The sequence below is a fragment of the Centrocercus urophasianus genome, unplaced genomic scaffold (assembly GCF_019232065.1).
Source record: "Centrocercus urophasianus isolate 14NV4802_14NV808 unplaced genomic scaffold, USGS_Curo_1.0 seq_11, whole genome shotgun sequence".
Taxonomy (NCBI): domain Eukaryota; kingdom Metazoa; phylum Chordata; class Aves; order Galliformes; family Phasianidae; genus Centrocercus; species Centrocercus urophasianus.
The window spans coordinates 57,243,941-57,264,302 of record NW_024884253.1 but is presented as its reverse complement, the minus strand read 5'-3'; the positions used below and the strand labels follow the sequence as shown (position 1 = coordinate 57,264,302).

At 41.6% G+C, this 20,362-nt stretch overlaps 2 protein-coding genes across 2 annotated transcripts; one reads left to right on the top strand and one right to left on the bottom strand.

Moving 5' to 3' along the window:
• Positions 1-1,071: 1,071 nt before the first annotated feature.
• Positions 1,072-5,425, bottom strand: SEC61B (SEC61 translocon subunit beta). Its single transcript, XM_042839800.1, has 4 exons — positions 5,336-5,425; positions 5,123-5,220; positions 4,693-4,794; positions 1,072-1,398 (listed from the first exon to the last, which is right to left on the bottom strand). The coding sequence occupies exons 1-4, from the start codon at positions 5,336-5,338 to the stop codon at positions 1,311-1,313; spliced, it is 291 nt and encodes a 96-aa protein (XP_042695734.1). The 5' UTR covers positions 5,339-5,425; the 3' UTR covers positions 1,072-1,310.
• A 285-nt stretch (positions 5,426-5,710) lies between these two features.
• Positions 5,711-8,149, top strand: ALG2 (ALG2 alpha-1,3/1,6-mannosyltransferase). Its single transcript, XM_042839737.1, has 2 exons — positions 5,711-6,060; positions 6,532-8,149. The coding sequence occupies exons 1-2, from the start codon at positions 5,725-5,727 to the stop codon at positions 7,432-7,434; spliced, it is 1,239 nt and encodes a 412-aa protein (XP_042695671.1). The 5' UTR covers positions 5,711-5,724; the 3' UTR covers positions 7,435-8,149.
• Positions 8,150-20,362: the final 12,213 nt, after the last annotated feature.

The following is a 20,362-nucleotide window of genomic DNA, read 5'->3' as shown; positions in this document are numbered from 1 at the left end:
TCCTCCTAAAACAAAACTCTTCTACCACTACATTTAGTAAGAAAGTTTCAGTTCCTGCTCTAAATCATCTATCTTTCTCTGTACATTTTTAGTACATATTGACTTAAGCACAGCCCAAAAGCTATCCTTATAGACATAAGACCACATTCCTTACTCTTAAGCCACTTCTTCATTTCAGAATTAGTACTACTTTAAGAACTGATTTATAGGACAATGGGTAGGGGTAATAGACACTGATTTTACAACTTGTAAACAGTTAACACTTACCAAGGCTGCATAAACAAGATTATTCCTTGTACAGTATGAGCAGATATTCAAAGAGAAATTGTAACATGATAACAGGCTAAAATAATTCCATCCAACTGCATGGAAAGGCCTGATTCCGTTATCTGAATCTCAAGACCATACCAACAAGAAGAAACACACCAATACGTTGCTTATGTTAAAAAAGAAGAGCTGCCTGATGGTCTACAAGGAAAACTAAAAACACCCGCAAGGAAAATGGGCAGGGCATGAAGAGCCACTTAAGCATATCTCAAGTATGTTTCCATGTCCTGTTATTTAAACAGTAGTCATTGCTTTCCCAGCCCTCCCACTCCATTTTACAACTTAAGTCTCTTTGAAAGACCCTAGACCTACAGAAGAAACGTGTCAGTGACAGCCATGCAGTTTCTCTTTTTAAATCACAATACCTGTTTACGCCTTTCCTTAAGTGCAGCTTGAAAAAACAAGAAAACTTTATACTTTTAGTATAATCAGTATTGAGTGGCTTAACTTACAATTTGGAAATAAAAGCATTTGCTTTTCTGGAGTTAATAAAAGAACACAACCAAAGTTCATGTATCTCAATTTTGTTTTAACAACACAGTCATTAGCATCACATGTTTATGCACCCTATGTTGCCTTCCTCATTCATAAAGGATTTTTTGGTATGGAGTTACATGGCTACTTGTAGTATAACGACCTGGTTTCAACTGTCAAATGACATTTAATCAGCGACAGCGATATACAGAAACCACAAGTACAATACTTTAGTTATTGGTTGGAATAGGAGGAAAAACATTAAGACTATTTCAATTTCCATATACAAATTTTATTGTAATACCTGTATTCTAAACGTACAGATGCAGTGACCCATTACAGACTTTAAAACCTGCCCACACAGACAACTGAGAAGCTCATTCTGTGTTACAGTCAAAGTTTGTAGGACTTCAATAGGTGACAGGAGGCTTCCCCAGTCTCTCTCCAAGAACAACCAGGATCCACCATATTTTTGGTCCAAGATGTATGCTTTAAGTTGGCAGCTGAGTCTATGAACGAGTGTATTTACCCCAGATGTGCAGCATAAATACAGAAGCAATAAAAAGGAGACTCATGACCAAAACTGGAACAGGCCCACTAAAAATAAAGAAAAAAAATACATTAACACGAAGCCAAAAAAAGTTTGCTTTGTCCAAAGGCCAGTCACTACCAGCCAAGCAAACTCATCAGTTCATATGCAATTGAAACAGAAAATTCTTTTTCCATTCCCATAGAAATATCATAAAACACACAGAAATGAAACAGTCGCCTCTTATTAAACAAATGCTGCTGCTGCTCTGCTTTAAGAGACAGCTACATAACAATTCGGATATGTAAAACTCTAAATCACATCACATTAACAACTTCCACTTATTTAAGCAGTAATTCATGGTTCATTATTAGTCATCACCATGAAACCAATCTGCAGAAAATTATTATCTGTATGTACTACTAAGGTGCCTGAGCGGAGATGTGGTGAAATACAAGAAACAACAGAGTCCTCTAGCGGCTACTCACATTTTGGTGTAAAACTCACACTGGTTGTCTTTTTTTCCCCAAAGGTTTTATTTCATTCAAAGACAATGGCAGCAATGAGGGAGATGAAGATCGCTGGTTTTTGGCTTTTTTTTTTTGTTGTTTTTTTTTTTTTTTTTTTTTTTAAAATAAAGGTACACAGAATGTCAAAGTTAAGTCCATCATCAAATCATTACCCAAAGTGTACAATTTAACAGATTTGTTTGCTTTTTCCCCTTCTCACACTACCTACTGTTCTCTCAATGCTGCTTTGCACCACCTACTTCACCCAACTATGTGTCAGATGTATAACATTATAAACACTGACTTCTCTTAACCAGTCACACTTGACAAATCACCCTTCTGTTTACCATTTAGAAGCAGGCAAATATTACTTGAACACAGCGTAAAAAACAACCTCAAATTTGATTAAAATGAGAAAGTTCACTAACATTTTTCTAACAGACCTAAGCTGTCCTCTGCCATTGAATTCTAAGTCTCAGTCATTATTGATCACATTTAGCAGTCCTGAGTATGAAGAATCCCACACAAAGATGTAAAACACACTGGATATAAACCAATAACATAACACAAAAACAGACTGCACGCACAGAAACAAAGTATTAGGGGTTGCTTGCTCTTTCGTACACCTGGATCTTCCTAGCTCATCGTGTACACTTAAAATAGATACTAAATCTGGCTTAAGCACCTCCAGAAATTTGGAGTTGTGCATTCTCAGGTGCACCTTTCACAGGACTGCATACCATACTTTAAGTCCAATTTCATATCACCATGGTTCCACCACAAACACTGCCTATAGCTCTTCAAATAATCAATCAAGTTTAAGATAAGATAGAGGAACCACGGGTACAGGTGCCATAGCAAGCAAAGCATGTTTGACTTTACTCTTTCTTTCAAAGCACAAAACGCTCATTCAAATATAATCCTATCTCCTTCTCAGATTTCCCTCAGCTCCTTTTGCTTTTAATGATATTTTATAACATCTTGCATTTCAGAAAAGAAAAAAAAGTACTTTCCTGAGACAAAAGAAACTGGCTTGTTTATTATTTCTGACACTGAGAACAGATGCTAAAACCTCGAAGCATCAGAGATATCATTACACACAATATAAAACATTTGATCTACAGTGGAGTTATCTTGATCACAGAGAGCATGAAATAATCCTTGCTAATAATAAAGAGCTCTTACTTTAGACTAGATGAGTAAGAGTGGTCTGCCAACCCCACCCCACAGAGGATATCCCAGGTTTAGATTTACACTGCTTTAAGCAACAGCAATCACAAATTCTGCTGAAGCATTTAACTGAGGCAACTGTAACCCATATATAACCCATTTTCATCCTTAAGCATACTGAATGGGACAGATTAGCAATATAGCAATAGGAAATCAATACAGAAAGCAAAAAAGCTTGGAAGGAAGGAAGCTACTCCCAAGCCACAGTTTAGAAAATCTTGCAGCTCACTTGCAAGCAAACTCTAAAATCAACACACATTTACAGACATCTCACCCATTAAAAGCCCTGACATACCCATGCTAGCTTGTAAAAGATACTTTCATCGTTCTAAAACAAGATTCAGAGCCACTGGTTTACAAGTAAATGGGAAAATCTACCGACAGACCTGCTTGCATTGAAGACTAGAACAATGCACCTTCTAAAACTGACCACTCAACAACTAAAGGTTCCCTTGTGAATCATGCTGAAGCTGGTAAATCTACTTTGACAGCTACATCATTGTTACATTTTAAAAGTTGTACCTATCAGAAGAATAGGTATTTTCTTCTCCATTCTTAATTGATTTTCAGTAGGCCACATAATACAGAAAACACTTGCCTTACCTATCAACACACAAACATGCTCTAAAACACCACTGTTGCTCATACTCTTTCCATTTTCTCTACCTTGCTTCCTTCAGTGATTCTGCAATAGCAGAGCACCACTACTTTGACAGTCTGCAGGAACTTTGTTAAAAACTGCTAAGTGCATGTGAAAAGGAGAACACAAAAGGTAAGCCAGAGTATCGTGAGCCCTTCTCCAATCGTTCACACAGACAGCTGCACGCTTAAGGAACCCTGAAACATTAACTGATCCTAGGAAAAAAAATAAACAATAAGCATAACCAAAGGCACCACTAAATATACTGGCTCTTTTCAGCCCAGTAACGAAACACTAGAGGCTGTGAACTCTACAAAAATCATTAGCTCATACCTGAGGGTATAACTTTGCATTTGCACCTGTTAGATGAAACACTCCTGCCTCAGCTACTCACACGTTAGGTTGCTAGGTGAGTTTGAGAAACTGATCTGACTTAGACTAGCCCAGGACTGAAAAACACAGTGCCCCTCTTGCTGTCAACAGAAGCTACCATCAGATGTCTGATTGTAACCTGGGAATGTTCCTCTCATAGTATCAGAGAGAAGCAAGGTACAGGAAAGTTAGTTAGTTGGAAAGCTTTCCTGCAATAAGCTTTGTTGTTTTTTTTGTTTGTTTGTTTTAATAAGAACACCTGACACTGTGTAAACATAGCCAATCTGTAGTGTTACGTTTTCAAGAAAGTGTAAAATGTCACAACACACCAACTAGTAAGGAAAGACAAAAGTTTAACTATGAGAAATGACACAACTATTTCTAATGCCTAAATTCACTGTGACAAGTAACCTTTCCAATTTCACAGTTGTAAAAGTCGGTACCTCCCTCCAGCTCTAAAGATTAAAAACCAGATTTCCTGCTGAATACATCTAACCAGTCATCAGCTCACCTCACCTCTCCCTGCACACCACAGCACTGATCTCTCAACTCAAAAACCAAACAACCAAACAGCTGAAATCCATCACCCCACGCTCATACACTCAACTTACACTTTGAGCCCTGGGGAGTCCTCAGTGTAGAACCGCCACATCCCACCAGTGCCTGTGGACGTGGCACGGCCTGCACTCCTCGTGCCACAGCTGGCGTTCTTCCTTTAGGGAGTAACAGAACAAAGCAAAGGCCACAATCCGTTATCTCTCCATCAACAGAGTGCCCAACAAACCGAAGAAACGAGACAAGCACTTAAAACTGGGCAGTACAATACGCTGCGGGCACGACGCCCACGTAACACGAGGGCCGAGAAGCCGGACCGACACCAGCCGGACCGACGGCAGCTCTCCCCTTCAAGCACACCTCACTGACACGTCCGCAGCGGGACGCTCCGCACGGCCCAGCCCTCCCTCAGCGCCGCTCCGGCACTCACTCGGAACGCCATGAAGGACAACGCAGCGCCGAGCCCGGGACTGCCGCGGCACCTACCTCTGCCGGACGGTGGAACCGGCGGCGCGGGGAGCCACGGCCTTGCTGGGGGAGCGGCCGGACGTGCCGACGTTGGTGGCGCTAGGGCTCGGCCCGGGCTGCGGGAGGAAAAAAGAAGTGGGGTTAGGGAGAAACGAACAGAAGGAGGGGAAGAACATCAGGACGGGGAGCTCCTCGAGTTGGAAGCAGCAGCGCAGGAGCGTGGAACCTCACCATGGCGGCGGCGCTGGCTGCAGTCGATCAGTCAGCAGGCAGACACAGCTCCCTTCCCACAGCCACGTCCCTACCCGCAGTGCCGCCCCGCCCGCTCGAGCCCCCGCCCTCAGGTCCCCGGGGCTGCCCGCAGCGATGCCTGACGCAGCGCCTACCTCCTTTCCCTCCTCTCCGCCCGCTGCCGGGCCTCTTTCCTAACGAGACGCCTTCACACGTCGTCTTCGTCCCCTCAGGCGGCCATGCTGAGGTGTCAGCTCCAAGAAGGAGTGGGACGAGCGGCCCGGCAGCGTGCGAGCGGCCCGGCAGGGGAGGCGGAAGAGCGGCCAGCAAGATGGGCTGACGTGGCCCTAGAGCCCGCTGGCGGCGCATGCGCGCTGCCGCTCGGCGCCATGGCGGAGCAGGGGGAGGGAGAGGAGGCGAGCGGCCCGTCCGTGTTGTTCCTGCATCCGGACTTGGGACTGGGCGGCGCGGAGCGGCTGGTGGTGGACGCGGCGCTGGCGCTGAAGGCCCGGGGCTGCCGGGTGCAGGTGTGGACGGCGCACTACGATCCCGGGCGCTGCTTCGCCGAGACGCGGCAGCTGGCAGTGCACCGCGCCGGGGCCTGGCTGCCGCGCAGCTTCTGGGGCCGCGGGCACGCGGTGTGCGCCGCGCTGCGCATGGTCTTCGTGGCTCTCTACGTCCTGCTGCTCAGCGGGCAGCACGCCGATGCCTTTATCTGCGACCAGGTGCGGGCGGCCGCCATCTTGAGGGGCAGGGCCGGGGGGGGGGGGAACGTCCTGAGGGTGACTGGTGGGGACGGGGTGAGCCGCGCCGTCGTATTCTTGAAGCTTTCTCTTGGTGGTGGGCGCTGAGAAAGAACGCGGGCTGGGGGTCGTAGGGAGTGGGTGCTTGGGTTGAGAGGGGGAGCTCCGAGGTTCAGTTTGGATGTTAGAGAGAATTTCTTCTCTGGAAGAGCGGTGAGGCAGTGGCACAGGCTGCCCAGGGAGGCGGTGGGGTCACCGTCCATGGAAGTGTTCCAGATCCATATAGATGTGGTAGTGAGGGATGTGGTCAGTGGGCATGGTGGGGGTGGGCTGATGGTTGGATTAGATGGCCTTAGAGATCTTTTCCTACCTTGTTGATTCTGTCATACCCTTTGCAGCAGTAGTGCTACCACAAATAATAAATGCCTTGTCCTCTCTTCTGGTTTGCACTAGGTGTCCGCTTGCATTCCGATACTCAGGCTGGCCAGAACACGGAAGAAGGTTTTGTTTTACTGTCACTTTCCTGATCAGCTCCTTACCAAGAGAGAATCTTTTCTAAAGCGCCTCTACAGAATGCCACTGGATTGGCTGGAAGAGTACACCACTGGCATGGCAGACTGCATCGTTGTGAACAGCAAATTCACTGCCAGTGTATTCAAGGAGACATTTAAATCCTTGTCTCACATAAACCCAGATGTCCTTTATCCATCACTCAACACCAGTAGCTTTGAGACAGTGGTTCCTGTGGACATAGTTGACTTGATTCCCAAAAAGACCAAGTTCTTGTTTCTATCTATTAATAGGTACGAAAGAAAAAAGAACCTCACATTGGCTCTTGAAGCTTTGCATGAGCTTCGAGGAAGACTCGATTCTCATCAGTGGAGTGAAGTTCACTTGGTTATAGCAGGTGGCTATGATAAACGAGTTCTGGAAAATGTGGAGCATTATGAAGAACTAAGGAAAATTGCAACTAAGCTTAACGTTAGTGACCATGTCACTTTTGTGAGATCATTCACAGATGAACAAAAAATCTCTCTTCTTAGTAACTGTGTGTGTGTGCTGTACACACCAAGTAACGAACACTTTGGCATTGTTCCTCTGGAGGCAATGTACATGAGACGTCCAGTTATAGCAGTTAATTCGGGTGGTCCTTTAGAATCAATTTTGAATAACGTTACAGGATTTTTGTGTGATCCTCTGCCAACACAATTCTCTGAGGCCATGGAAAAAATCGTGAGAGATCCTCTCTTGAAGGACTCAATGGGAGCAGCTGGGAGAGTCAGATTTATGGAAAAATTTTCCTCAGAAGCATTCTCAGAACAACTGTATCAATACATATGCAGACTAACACAATAAAATTGTATTTTTTTTATTACCTTTTACAGCTTTGTGTCTGTGACTTATATAAGGGGCCAATGTTCAGTATGACTATGATGAAGGACCCAGAACTTGTGAACTTCCTTGTAATACTTTGTATGCTGCCTTTGGTCACTTGATGTGAAAAAAAGGAAAAAAGTCAACCTTGTTAGAAGGTTCAGATTTTCATGTATTAGACTGATTGTTTTTTATGCAGTGCCTTGGATAAATGCATGGTTCAAATGGCAGTGACTTACTAGACTTCACTGCACATTTTGCTTTAGGATTTTACGATTAACTCAATTTACAAGGTACAGATATGTGCAGATAAGCATAGCTTTACTCTCCTGAGAATTTCAAATAAAAAAAAACTAACAAGCAAAAGATTTAGCTATGGTATGAGAGAGAACACGATTCAACTAAGTGTTTAAAGAAAATATTTTCCTTAGGGATATGAATTGTATGGGTTTTTGTTTTTTTAAATGTTTTTACTGTGCTTTTACTTTTACTGTGCTTTTCTTCTAGAATTGCATAATCCAGGTGTGCTGGGCATCATAAATGAGCAAACAAGTGTGTGATCAGGCAGAATGTTGGTACTGAAATTCTACATCTTCGTAGATACCTGCTATGCCTAATGTTGTAATTTTTAAGAGTTTGTGGGTTGTAGAAATGTTCCTAATTAAATGTTTCATTAAATTCTAAGTTACAGAAAGCACTTGTGGAACAAGCAGTAGGTTTTACTTTACCTACTTTAGTTGCTTAATATAGTTATTCTGACTAGTTTAGCTTGGGGAACAGTTCTCACATGCTTTTCTCTCAAGGCAGTGCCATCACATGACAGTAATTTTAATGGTTGGTTTTGTTTGTTATTTTTTTTAAGTGCAGTACCGGATTTTAGGCAAGGAGCACCTTTGTATTTACCTTAATTCAAGCACATCTTTATTGGATGGTTGTTAGATTCACATAACACACTTTTACGTAATTCAAACAGTTGAGTTTTGGATCTCAAAGTAGACTAAGTATAATTCCCTTGGTTATTGAAGTCCAATTTTATCTAAAGTATCATTTTCTGCAGCCTGTGTTTTGCCTGTATGATAAAAACTAAAGGATTTCCACATTTAGTGAAAATCTCTACTGTAGAGAGACCACGCCTTCTGTTGCTTAGGACTGCAACTAAGGTCTCAGTATCAGTGAAGAAATTATTTTCTTGTCTTTAATACGAAACTTGAATTGCTGTAATAGTTATACATCATGGCTGGTTAGTAGATGGCATGGCAGGTGTTAGTCCAAACATTTCTCGGTGTTACCTTCACTGCCTATTCCTGCATTTGTGCTCCTTCCTTCCCCTTAATCCTCTTGAAACATATGGAAGTTTTCCTGAAACTTTGTGCAATTTTTCAGGATGAATATGGTGAACAGAAGCTGGCCCCTCTCCCTCTTAGGTGCAGGTTGCCCTTAAAATCCTGCAGGTGAGCATGTGGAGATGTGGAACAGCCCTTAGGGAGTCTTGAAAAAACTCCTGTTCCTCAACTTGCAGTTCTGAACTGAATGATTCTAGAAGTTCTCAGCCAGATCTTTATTTTCTGCTTACTCTTCTTCCTTTTTGGAAATCCTACAATAATCTTGATTACGTGAGCAAAATGCACTCTGCTGTTGTCAGTGATGAACCATCTGTCAACAGAAGCAGCTACATCATGGAATAATTTAGCTTGGAAAAGATCTTTAAAATCATGAAGTCCAACCATCAATACTACTGAGTCCACCACTAAACCACATCCCTGAGTGTTGTATCCACATCTTGAATGCTGCCAGGGATGGGGGCTATACCACTGCACCAATTGCCCAGGCACCCTGTTCCAATCCCTGACCAGAGTTTCCATGAGGAAGTACTTCCTAACATCAAATCTAACCCAAGGCACAGCTTGATTCTGTTCCTTTGTGTTTTATCACTTGTCACATGAGAAATGAGTGACAACCACCTCACTACAGCTTCCTTTCATAGAATCATAGAAACATTTGAGTTGGAAAGAACCCTTAAAGATCATCTACAACTCCCCTGCAACAAACAGGAACACCTGCAGCTGCATCGTGTGTTCAGAGCCCTGCACAGCCAACCTCAGCTGTCTCCAAAGGCAGAATTTTTTTAACAAAATGTATTTACTTTGTCTTTTAGAAGTTTTATTTAAATGCAAATGCCTAGCATGATGTAGTGCCAGAAGATAGATTAAGTAATGGATGAGTACAATGAAATAATCATTAGACTGCTAGAAAATGAAGGTTTGATATTCATATCTCACAAGTTATAGAATGGATGATACAACATAGAGGAAACGGTTATAAGGAGAATTTGATCTTCTGTCCACTTTCCCATATTTGTGCATCCTTTCACCTTCAGTTAGAACCAAAATAGATAGACAACAAACAGAAGGAGTATGATGAGAAAAATGCAAAGTGCGTTCATGGATACTAGGTGTGAGCAAAGAGAGACAAGGAGAGAGATGATCAGCCTTTAAAGTTTCTGAATTTACAAGTAGACCGGGCTGGGAAGTAGAAACTTTTGATTTCCTTATTCAGTTTACTTGTGATACTTATAATAGTTAAAATAAGCCACAAGCAAATTATTTCATACGCATAATTTTTTCCACATTCCATATTCTAAAAAGAAATCAGAATTTCAGCAGTAAACTAACCTGCTACTGTTGCCTTTCTCCACTCCCTTTTGTCCTCTTTTTAACTATTTTTTTTTTTTTTACTATATTACACTATAAAAAAATTTATAGATTTTAACATTTGCATGGAGTCTATAAAACTTCATGCTACATTATCATATTGTTAAACTTTATTCCTTTTTATTATGGCTTTATTATTCTCTCTCATGGATGAAATAGCTGATATTTTACTTTGAATTATAGTTTATTATACAGTTGATATCACAGGAGTGTTTTTAAGGAAATAATAACTGTAGAATACTGACAAAATATAGTATTATGAAAGGAGTGTATTCAACAGCATGAATGCCAATACAAAGAGTAGAGGAGGAAATAAGTTGCCTTTATCCGTGTTTATGGTGAACGTAGAACACGTGACCCATTAAATAAATAAATCAGAGGTTAGTATCCATTGATTTATGGATGTGCATTTCTTCATTGCCAGTTACTTTAAGCACAAGATTAACAGAGTTCCCAGGGAGGTGGGGAGTCGCTGTTCCCAGCAGCATCCAAGAGGCATCTGGATGAGAAGCTACAAGATAGAGTTTAGAAGATTGGGGTAGCAATGGTAATGGGAGGACAGCTGGACTAGATGATCTTGTGGGTCCTTTCCAACCTTATGATTCTATACCCACTTCTTAAAAGAGAGGGCAACTACCCTTCTCCTCCTGCCCTGCCTCTCTCTTTTTAAAAGCCCATAGCCCCTTTATATTAGTGTTCCAGTTGTGCAATTAATCCTACCACATTTCTGTAATAGCAGTTTTTTTGGTTTTTTTGGTTTTTTGGTTTTTTTTTGGGTCAGTATTCCACATCAAAATATCATGTGAAACAGTGGGAGTTAAAGAGTTAACATTCTGGTTCCATTTACTGCCTATTATGGGCATTTTGAGTATTCTGATGGAAGGGGCAGCATCCCTGGAGGACTTGGCACATTTAAGCACTGGGAGAAGCATTTGGCAGAAGCCACCTGCTTGGTCAACACCAGAGGATTGGTCAATCAGGATGGTCCTACAAAATCCAGCTCCCTGCATACTGTAGAGGTAGATAAGGTCCCTGTAGTACATGTAAAGAGCATGCTGGGAAAAGCCGTTTGGGTCCTTGCAGCTTCTGGAAAGGGCAAACCTCTTGGTGGAACTGTTTTTGCACAGAGACCTGGGTGCACTTGGTGAGCGATGGAGAAAAATGTGAATGTTCAGTGTGTACCACAAGGGAATTTGATGCTGGGGGAGTGCAGTCAGTGATTCCATGTATATAGATATGTGTATACATAACGCATATTGTTTGTTTGTATAAGGAATACGGGGTGTCTCTTTTTTCAAGGGCCTGTGCCCCCCGTCACAGACTTATCTAGAGATAATCCTGTGACAAAAGCAAGATTTGCTAGAGATTAAAAAAAAAAAAAAAATTCCAGAAACCATCTTCTATTATACTCAGACAAAGCTGAGAACTTAACAGAAAGATCCAAAAGGTTCTGGGTATCAGGCAGCACTTCTGTACTGTGTGGATAACCAAGTACCAGCACAGGCTGCCCAGAGGCTGTGGAGTCTCCTCCTAAGAAATCTCCAGATTCTACCTGGCCATGGGCCTGGGCACCCTGCTCTGGGTGGCCCTGCTGAAGTTGGGCTGATGCCTTATATATGCAGTGTTTAAAGAACATGACAGTAGGCAACTCCCTTCCTGAAACAGCACCTCAGCCGAGAAAATCTGTGCTATTTCCTATTAGGATAATAGTTAGAGAGGTTGCTTTGTCATCTATTCCAGCAATATCTCATTTTTCTGAGTAAAAGTATTCTTCTAGCACTTAAAATATGTGTTCAAGACAAGAACTGCTAAGTTAATCAAACAGTCTCTGACTTACAAATAGTATTGCAAAACATCACTGGCAAGTTTTTGATCCCTAAAGATGTTTGGAATGTTATCATAGAATCACTGAACTGTATGCTTCTAGCCTCACAATGCCAAGGAGTACTAACTGTTCTGCTAATCCTTATAAAAGAACTAGAGAAAGTAAATCCCAGAAAGTATTATATACAGAAGTGCTGTAAATTTCACAGAAATATCCATTTTGAAGAAGTAGATCCACTGCACACAAAGCATGCATATTAAAATACATTGCTAACAAAAAAGAACTGGAAAGATATGGAATGGCCTAAAACAAAACAGTGTTCTAGGATCCTCATACTGAGACTCAGGAGAAAACAGAGATTCCACAGGAGATCATAAAGGCAAGATTCTCAGCTGTAAGTGTGCCTTTCTCCATAGTAGGTAGCTTCTTCCCTAGACCAGGCTCTTAAGGAGCATTTTTCTCAACCAGGTATAAAATTCACCCCCAAATACATTTGTTTCTTCAAGAAAAAACTCAAAGTTACAGCAGGGAGTAGAATGATTCACATGCCATTTTCTTCTTAGTATTTTAAACAAACCAAAAGAGGGCATGGTCTCTTCACCTTGATTCCAACTGGATAAATACATTTTGATTTAAGAAGATAATTTCTGAAAGATGTTATGAAGAATATTACTGTATCCAGATGAGTTTATGTATTAACCAAGAACGTGATAGAACATCACTGAGCTGCTAACCATGAAATAATTTCTACATGCAGGCAATATCATAATAAGTGCTTTATGCCTGTTGAGGAGTGGTCCAGAAACAAGGAAAAAATGCTTTAAGGATAAGCTCTATTATGTTGCCAGGTACCAGTACAGTCATTGCAGTATTGCTATTGCTTGGATGGAAACACCTCTAGATTAAACAATAAAGGAAGAAGATTGACGTCTCTCACAACTTAATTCAAACCTCCTTTCTTTTGCCTGCAGGACCTCTTCTCGGTTTCACCTTCCTTGTTTACAACCCTCTTATAACAGATTCTCTTACTCTGGCAAAGACCAAGGCTATTTCCAATAGCAATAGAAAGTTGATTAGAACAAACGATAAAGGCTGTAGATTCAGAGAGTTAAAAAACTTTAGGACCATTGAACAGATGACTGAAACTCAGGCAGCATCTACTTTTTGTCAATAGACTCCCACAGTGGATTTCAGCACAGGAATTTCCTTTTCATAAGTGACTCTGTGTGTTTCCTCCACCATCACAGTTCTTAGCTCAAAGTCTACCACAGAACTGCACAGTTGATGATTAAGACACAAAAGGAAAAATAATTAATGCCTGAGGGGATTGCAGAATGGCAGGCTATACTACACATACTCCAGGGTGTTGCAAGCTGAGCAAAGTAATTAAGTTCAGATACTAAACTGTCACCTCCCCCAACAGTTCAGGTTACCATTACACTATGCTCAGTGTGGTGAGTAAGACAGGAAGGATTTAAAAATGCTTTCCCCCTTAACAAGGCTGTTTATACTCTCCCCATACCAGGCTTCCTTTGCCAATTGCAAAGATTACTGCAGCATCTACAGAAGAGAAGGGTGGGAGAAATAGAGGTGAGCTCACAGCCAGAAGTTATCCATAGACTTTTCAGATGATATGTTATTTAAGCTCATAAAACTCACCTTCAGATGAGCTGTGACTTAACAATAGCCAGGGATGACTAATACCAAACTCCTGTTGAGGAAATAAAAGCTAAGGTCCTATCCCATTGCACATCCATCTTGCTTTTTCCTATAAAGCTAACTCCCTTCAGCAGCTTCACTAGCACCCCACAAAGCATTCCTAAACCACACTTTCATTTAGAATAGCTGCTACTATTTAAGCCAAACTTCCAATAGGGGTGGGACAGCTTTCTAAATATCCCTCAGCTGTGAGGAATGAAGTTACTGTATCTTCTGCTGTTAGGACTAGATGCTCAAACACAAAAAAACTACTTTGTGTTTGTGCAAACCAAGGAATGATTTTCTTAATGGGACAGATTAGCTCTTGTTCCGTTTTTCCAATGTTCTCATGGTAGAGCAGTGTTTCAATGGAAGAGACCAATGGGAGCAGACAGGGGTACAGTGGAAAGATATTGGTAAGAAATGGATATATTCAGATGTCACTAGGACATGGTACTCAGTTACAAATGGGGAAATTCCCATCAGATTCTTCCTCCTGACAGTCACATAGTAAAGATAAACTGGAGGGAACCTGCACTCACATCCTTCCAGTTACCTGACTTCTTAGAACTGTCTGCATGGGCAAGCTGCATCTGTAGCACCAGCAGCAGCCTCTGCTGCTACCTCCAGGGTAAGGGAAAGGGGAGAAAACCCACACTTGGTAGAATCATCTGCTCAACAGAGTGAACACTCCACTGCTGGTCTCAAAATCCACACCCAAGGGGCCATTAGCAATGCATATCCTACACAGCAAAAGAGAAGTGACTGTTCCCTTCTACCTCCATTGTTTGTTCTGCTTTCCCTTTTCCTGGTAACTCCTTCCCACCTACCAGCTGTGCAACAGAGCAAGCAGTCCCCTGAGCAGTCAGGCCAAGATCCAATGCAGACAGATACATAATATGCACTGAGCAGGGACAGTGCAAAGAAAGGCTTCCCGGCAAGGGAAGCACACAGCAAATACCATCCTGAGGAGAAAATGATGCTGGTATGATTGATGAGGGATCCTTTCCCAACTACTTTATGGCTCTTGGGACCACAAAGGCTCTGAGATGGGAGCATCACAGGCTCACACAGGCCCCCTCTCTTCATCCAAGTGAAAAAATGCATAGATGCGGTCAGAATGATCCACCTAGGACTGCACAACCTCCTTGCACTAAATAGTTTCTCCAGTGGCTTATCCATAGCCACTGAAGGCAAGAGAAATCTCTCCATTATTTATTGTTAGCACCTCATGATTTGACATTTAATTTAACTCGTCTACTGTGTCTTGCCCAGCAGCCTCAGCATTATAAATAGGGAAGCTACTTTAATTCCCATTTAAGAACTAGCCACAAGGATTCAGATCTGCTTTGATGAACATTTTTCTGAGGCTTGCATTATGTTGCTGTGTATAAGCGATATTCAGAAGTGTACAGGGACTTCTGTTGTGAAGAAAGTTATCTAACCAACAAAGAAACTGTTGCTTCAGGGCAACTCTCATGTTCAGGCCTTACAAGCAGGTGTGTTTCCAAAAAGTACTGAAGAGATGAGGAAGTAGATTCTTTAGCATAGGATTTCAAAGATCTTTACCAAGAACTTTTCTTGAGTAAAATAACATTTTCTCTGCGTTACAAAAACTTCTGCTGGGAACACTGGGCGTTTTGTCAAAGTGCAATCAGACACAGGCCAGGTATAGTGTGCCCTTGGCGAATTCACGTCAAGCACAGTTTAAACTAAGAGGGGAAATTTAGGCATGTTAGGAAAAACATTTTTTACTCAGGGAGCAGTGAGGCACTGGCACATCTGCCCAGAGAAGCTGTGGTGCTCCATACTGGAGGGGCTCAAGGCCAGGTTGGATGGGGCCCTGGGCAGCTGAGCTGGTGGGGGGCCGCCCTGTCCATGGCACGGGAGGCTGGGTGGGCTCTGGGGTCCCTTCCAACCCAAACCATTCTGCGACTCTCTGATTCTATGATTCTATGAGTCCTGGTTGCTTCCTTGTCCCTCTTGTGCTCAGAAGTGGATTCCAAGAGGATATGCTCTGTGACCTTCCCAGGCAGGGCTTTCACTGCAGGCGTTTCTCACTTCTTTCCTAGGCACAACTGTATTGCATCCTAACTCATGCTGCTATAACTACCTTTTCTAATATTCTAGATGCCAGATTGCAGTTATTTATAATAACAACACTAAGGCAACTCACCAGGTTCAATCATACTGTACTCAATCTCCAGTGTAAGTCATATAAACACATTGCCTGGATTCTCAAATCAGAAAAGATGAATGTCAAACATCAATATCTTTCAGATGCAAAACTGTACAAAGAAACATAAAACAAGAGGTTTCTCCTCATTGGAATAGGCTGTAATGACCTAGGAGAGGCAAAACAAGCCAGCCATTCTTACTCTGGTTCTAAGGAGAACTCTCAGTCCTTTGTAAGTTTGGCCTGAAGCTTACCTACACGTCTTGCAGCTGGAGCTGAAAAGTAAATCAGGCCATCTGGTCTTCAGATCCTTTACCCATTGAACAGATTGGCCACTTTGTTATTAACAGCTTTTCAAATTGGCCATAAAAAACACTTCCAGCACTTATGCTTTCATAAATACTCACTTGTATTAGCATTTGAGACCTCTTTATGTACATTAAATGTTTATACTGTGCTTATTATCAACATGCCTGAGTAGCATGATAGATGCAGCCTCAGAAACCTGCCTCAGGGAGGAAAAATAGGAAGAGATCCATATGTTTTAAACTGTCCATGCTTAGCTTTCATCTTCAGAAAAGACTTGCACTTCGTTTCTGAAAACTGACTTTGCCTTGGACCTTCAGCACTGATCACAGACACATGATCAGAGAACACTCCTTGGATACATGCATAAGGGACACGAGGAAGAAAGCTGATAAAAAAGCAGAGCCCACCCGCCCATGTTCTTTGGCTTAAGCTGTAGACAGAAGGCATCACAGCCTCCTTTTCTTCTCCATGTGGTACTGGACCCACTGGGACTGCTCCAGGAGCATTGGCTGGGCTGGGTCCACTGGCTGAGGGAGCAGCTGACCTGCCCTGCTGAGCCATTCCGTTGCTCAGCACCTACCCTGGGGCACACACTGTGCCATGGGCTCAGCCACGTGACACATGTGAATTAAGAAGTAAGTATTTATACATACTTACTTAATTCTTGTAGACAGTGTATTTTGATATCAGTTACCGTGATTACATTTGAGTAGCAATGAGAGTTCAGTTCTGTTAAAATAACACTTTGACCATTAATTCAATCTGTTTGCCTTTTATTTCTGTTTTCACCACATTTCTTCCAAGAAAAAACAAACAAAACAAAACAAGCCTTATATTGCCTTAAAGAAGGGATACAACTGATTAGTGGTTTATACACCATGTCTGTCACCTTCAGTAGTTTGCCCCTAGGTGTCAGAAAGAATTACAAGTTTCCTCCATGCCTATGCATCTGTTCTTGAAAATTGCATGGACTTTCTTTTTTCCTTTCAACATAGATTTGTCTGTATTCCCATATTCCTGAATCTTTATTAATATAAGTGTTCGTGGCTAATACAACCACTCATAGAATGACTGAAACCTCAAGACTGAGTGGAACATTTACTCAGCAGATGACAGTTTTACCACATATCTATATATTTCTTTAAAAAAAATAATATACAAGGGGAATTTCTGTTTAGATATTCTATATGTTTTTGGTTTGTGAGAATTCTTCTTTACTTTTACACCCATTTTCAGTCTCAAAGATAAATAATAAACAAATAGATATGGTGCTGACATTTATTTATCAGCCAAAGTAAGTTTCCATGCTTTGGAAAACAAGGCTATTAACCTTCAGGACGGGATAGTTCAGTGTAGGACTGGTGTTAAAGTGTTATAGAGATAGAAAATGGCTTTGCTAGGAGACTGAGCACTGGCTATCCCATACCAGCTTTCAAGCACCACTCCTTGCAGTAGAAACCAGCAGCCCTGAGAACCTTGATTTCAGGGCCTCAAAAGCATGGGACAGCTCAACATGAGACATGACAGGACCAGCCAAAATAAGGAAATAACTCCTTGGACAGAGAGAACAAATGAGAGAATATGTCTCCATGGCTGAGTGGTACCTTTATTCCCAGTTCCTATAGTGACTGAGACCTGGTGTGGCTCTCAAATGGCTGAATTCTGATCTGGGTGAATCCTCTGAACTTGGACTACTGCATTTTAAGGCAAGACTGCCTCCTCTTTTGCAGAGTCTGTTTTGAGCAGGGCTTTATCTGACGTATTTGGATTATGGCACAAAGCCCTGGAATAAGCTAGCCTACAACATAGAGGCTGACTATGCTCACAAACATATTACTAAGGTTAAGACTGGAAGTTAAGACTGTGGTGTAGGGTCCAGACAGAGGAGCTCTGAGAAGTATAGTGTGAAATTCAGATGTGAGAAGTGAACATCCATTAAGATTTTGCCATCCAATTGTATTTGAGGTCTAAGATTAAAGTGTATTCAGGTCATTTACTCAAATGCTTTGTTTCTGGATTCTAGTAGTAGAAATTGAAATGAGAGTGACTTAGCCAAACCCTGAACAAGGCTGACATATATAACAATCAGAGTTTTTTTGCCATGCTTTTTAGATCTGGAATAATGTAGGTCTGAAGACGATGGACCCCGAACCTCTCCCGAGTTGCACAGAGATAGGGCAACAAACAACAAACATAAGTCACAATGTGGAAAATTCAAATTTGATATACAGAAAAAGTATCTCACTTTAAGGGTGGTGGTGGTCAAATACTGGAGCAAATTGCCCAGAGTGCATTTGAAATCTTCACCTTTGGAGATGCTCAGAACTCAACATTTTCTGAGTAAAAGGGTAAGTCCCTGGCTGGAACAGTTGATGTCCAGAGGTTCCTTCCAACCTAAATTATTGCAGTTCTATGATTGCAACTGTATCAAAACCTCTCGCACTCTTACAGGAGTCACACAATGTCACTGTGTGAACTTGCATCAATCCCCTGATGTCATAATGCCAGCCTTGTGTAATTTTCTTTTTGTTTCTATTTTATACTAAGTCAGTCCTTACACAAACCACAGTTTTTTAAATCCGAACATTATGTTGGTTGGCCTTCTGTCAACATGACCATGATCACATGATCCTATTGCAGATCCTATAATAATGTTCCTATTTTTTCGTGTGTGTCAAAAGTGGTTTTATAACTAATGAAATTACAGTCACCTGCATTGTTGAGCATTTCAATTTTTTTACTTACCTAGATGGTCTCTTATTCAAGTGGAACTACTTTGGAAGTATCTTGGAATATGTGTATCAGTTATATATGGCTTGTATGCATTTCTTCTCGGGTGAAATGAAAAATTTAATTATATGAAAAAAATGCAAATTGCTGCCAACTGTGTTAACTGTGAGAGAGTTGCATTATCTTCTAACATAAATTGTCAGTGAATTGAAGAAAAGACGTTTTGGAAGCTGATCTGATTACTGTCAGGGAAAGTGCTCAAACTCAATTGTTGGCAAATGTCCAGTACCCATCACTGAATGATCATCACCTCATCATTCAGCCTTCTCAACTGACATGCAAAACAACATCCAAATATTCATTGCACATCTGTGCTGGACAGATTATACATTAGCAATTCAAATCAATTCGATGTACAGGCAGTTTCTGTAAAGGCGTCTGTTTGGGTGAGATGCCTTGTTGTCTGGGATAGATAATAAGGCAACTCTGTCTAATCTTGGAGAACAATCAACCCATCTTGAGAAGGTGACTGACTACGTATGCTCTTGCCCTGACAGCACAAGAACAATGGCCCCAGAATGCACTTGACTCAGCTGGTAATAAAATCTACTTTTGATTAGCAGCCATGGCTTGTGTCAATCACCGCGTGATGTACCATTGTCCTCTGGTCCTGAACACAGTTTATTTACAGGGAAACAAAGGCTTTTTGGATATGGCTGCTGCCCAGAGATTGCAAAATAGATTGAGCTGTCAGCCTCACACACTAGATGAAGATTAATGAGTTGTGCAGACAATAAATATGAAGCAATGACCATAAATATGCTAATAGGTATTATCCATATACACTATAATTGCTACAAAAATTAAAAAGTAGTGTGAAGGAAATAGGTCACAGGGTGACAGATAGATAATCTTGGATGCTGAAGATCTTTGGTTCAGTCAGATTCTCTACAGGTTTATTTCCTTCAATTAGACCCTTCAAAGGAGTAATTGTTTAAAAGCTGTTTGAATAATCTCTTTTGAAACAGAGGTTTATGGGAAAATGTTTATGAAAAAGTGACTTCAATGAACATGTTATTAGAATGAAAAAGGTGACTACCAAAAGCAAGTTACGCAGAGATTAATGTCTGCAATCAGCTGCCCAGCCTTGCTATGAAGGAAACATGTCTAAGTGGTACACTAGTGAGAACCTCAAGGAAAAGGGACTGCAGTGGCACAGCAGGTTGTATCCAGAGACATGAGAGAGTCAGTTCACTCTGGGGTGAAATATAGAAGATTTGAGTGCACTTCTGTTTGTCTGTATTGGTTTGTCTGGTATTTTCATCTTCGCACACTTCTTTCCCTGAAGAAAGGAAGGATCCTCCTGACTGAAGTTGTCAGAGTACTTCTGAGCCAGCTTCTGGTCTCCCAGTTACTTTTAATGAACACGTGGTCCCAGACAGCACATGATTTCTGGCTCTT

What these genes read in the sequence shown, in the direction of transcription:
- SEC61B (XM_042839800.1), bottom strand. An exon ending in GGTTCCACCGTCCGGCAGAG is followed by an intron (nt 4,795 to 5,122) that starts GTAGGTGCCGCG and finishes TACTCCCTAAAG; the next exon opens with GAAGAACGCCAGCTGTGGCA. An exon ending in GACTCCCCAGGGCTCAAAGT is followed by an intron (nt 1,399 to 4,692) that starts GTAAGTTGAGTG and finishes CTTTATTTTTAG; the next exon opens with TGGGCCTGTTCCAGTTTTGG.
- ALG2 (XM_042839737.1), top strand. Translation starts at nt 5,725, where the DNA reads ATGGCGGAGCAGGGGGAGGGAGAGGAGGCGAGCGGCCCGTCCGTGTTG. An exon ending in ATGCCTTTATCTGCGACCAG is followed by an intron (nt 6,061 to 6,531) that starts GTGCGGGCGGCC and finishes GGTTTGCACTAG; the next exon opens with GTGTCCGCTTGCATTCCGAT.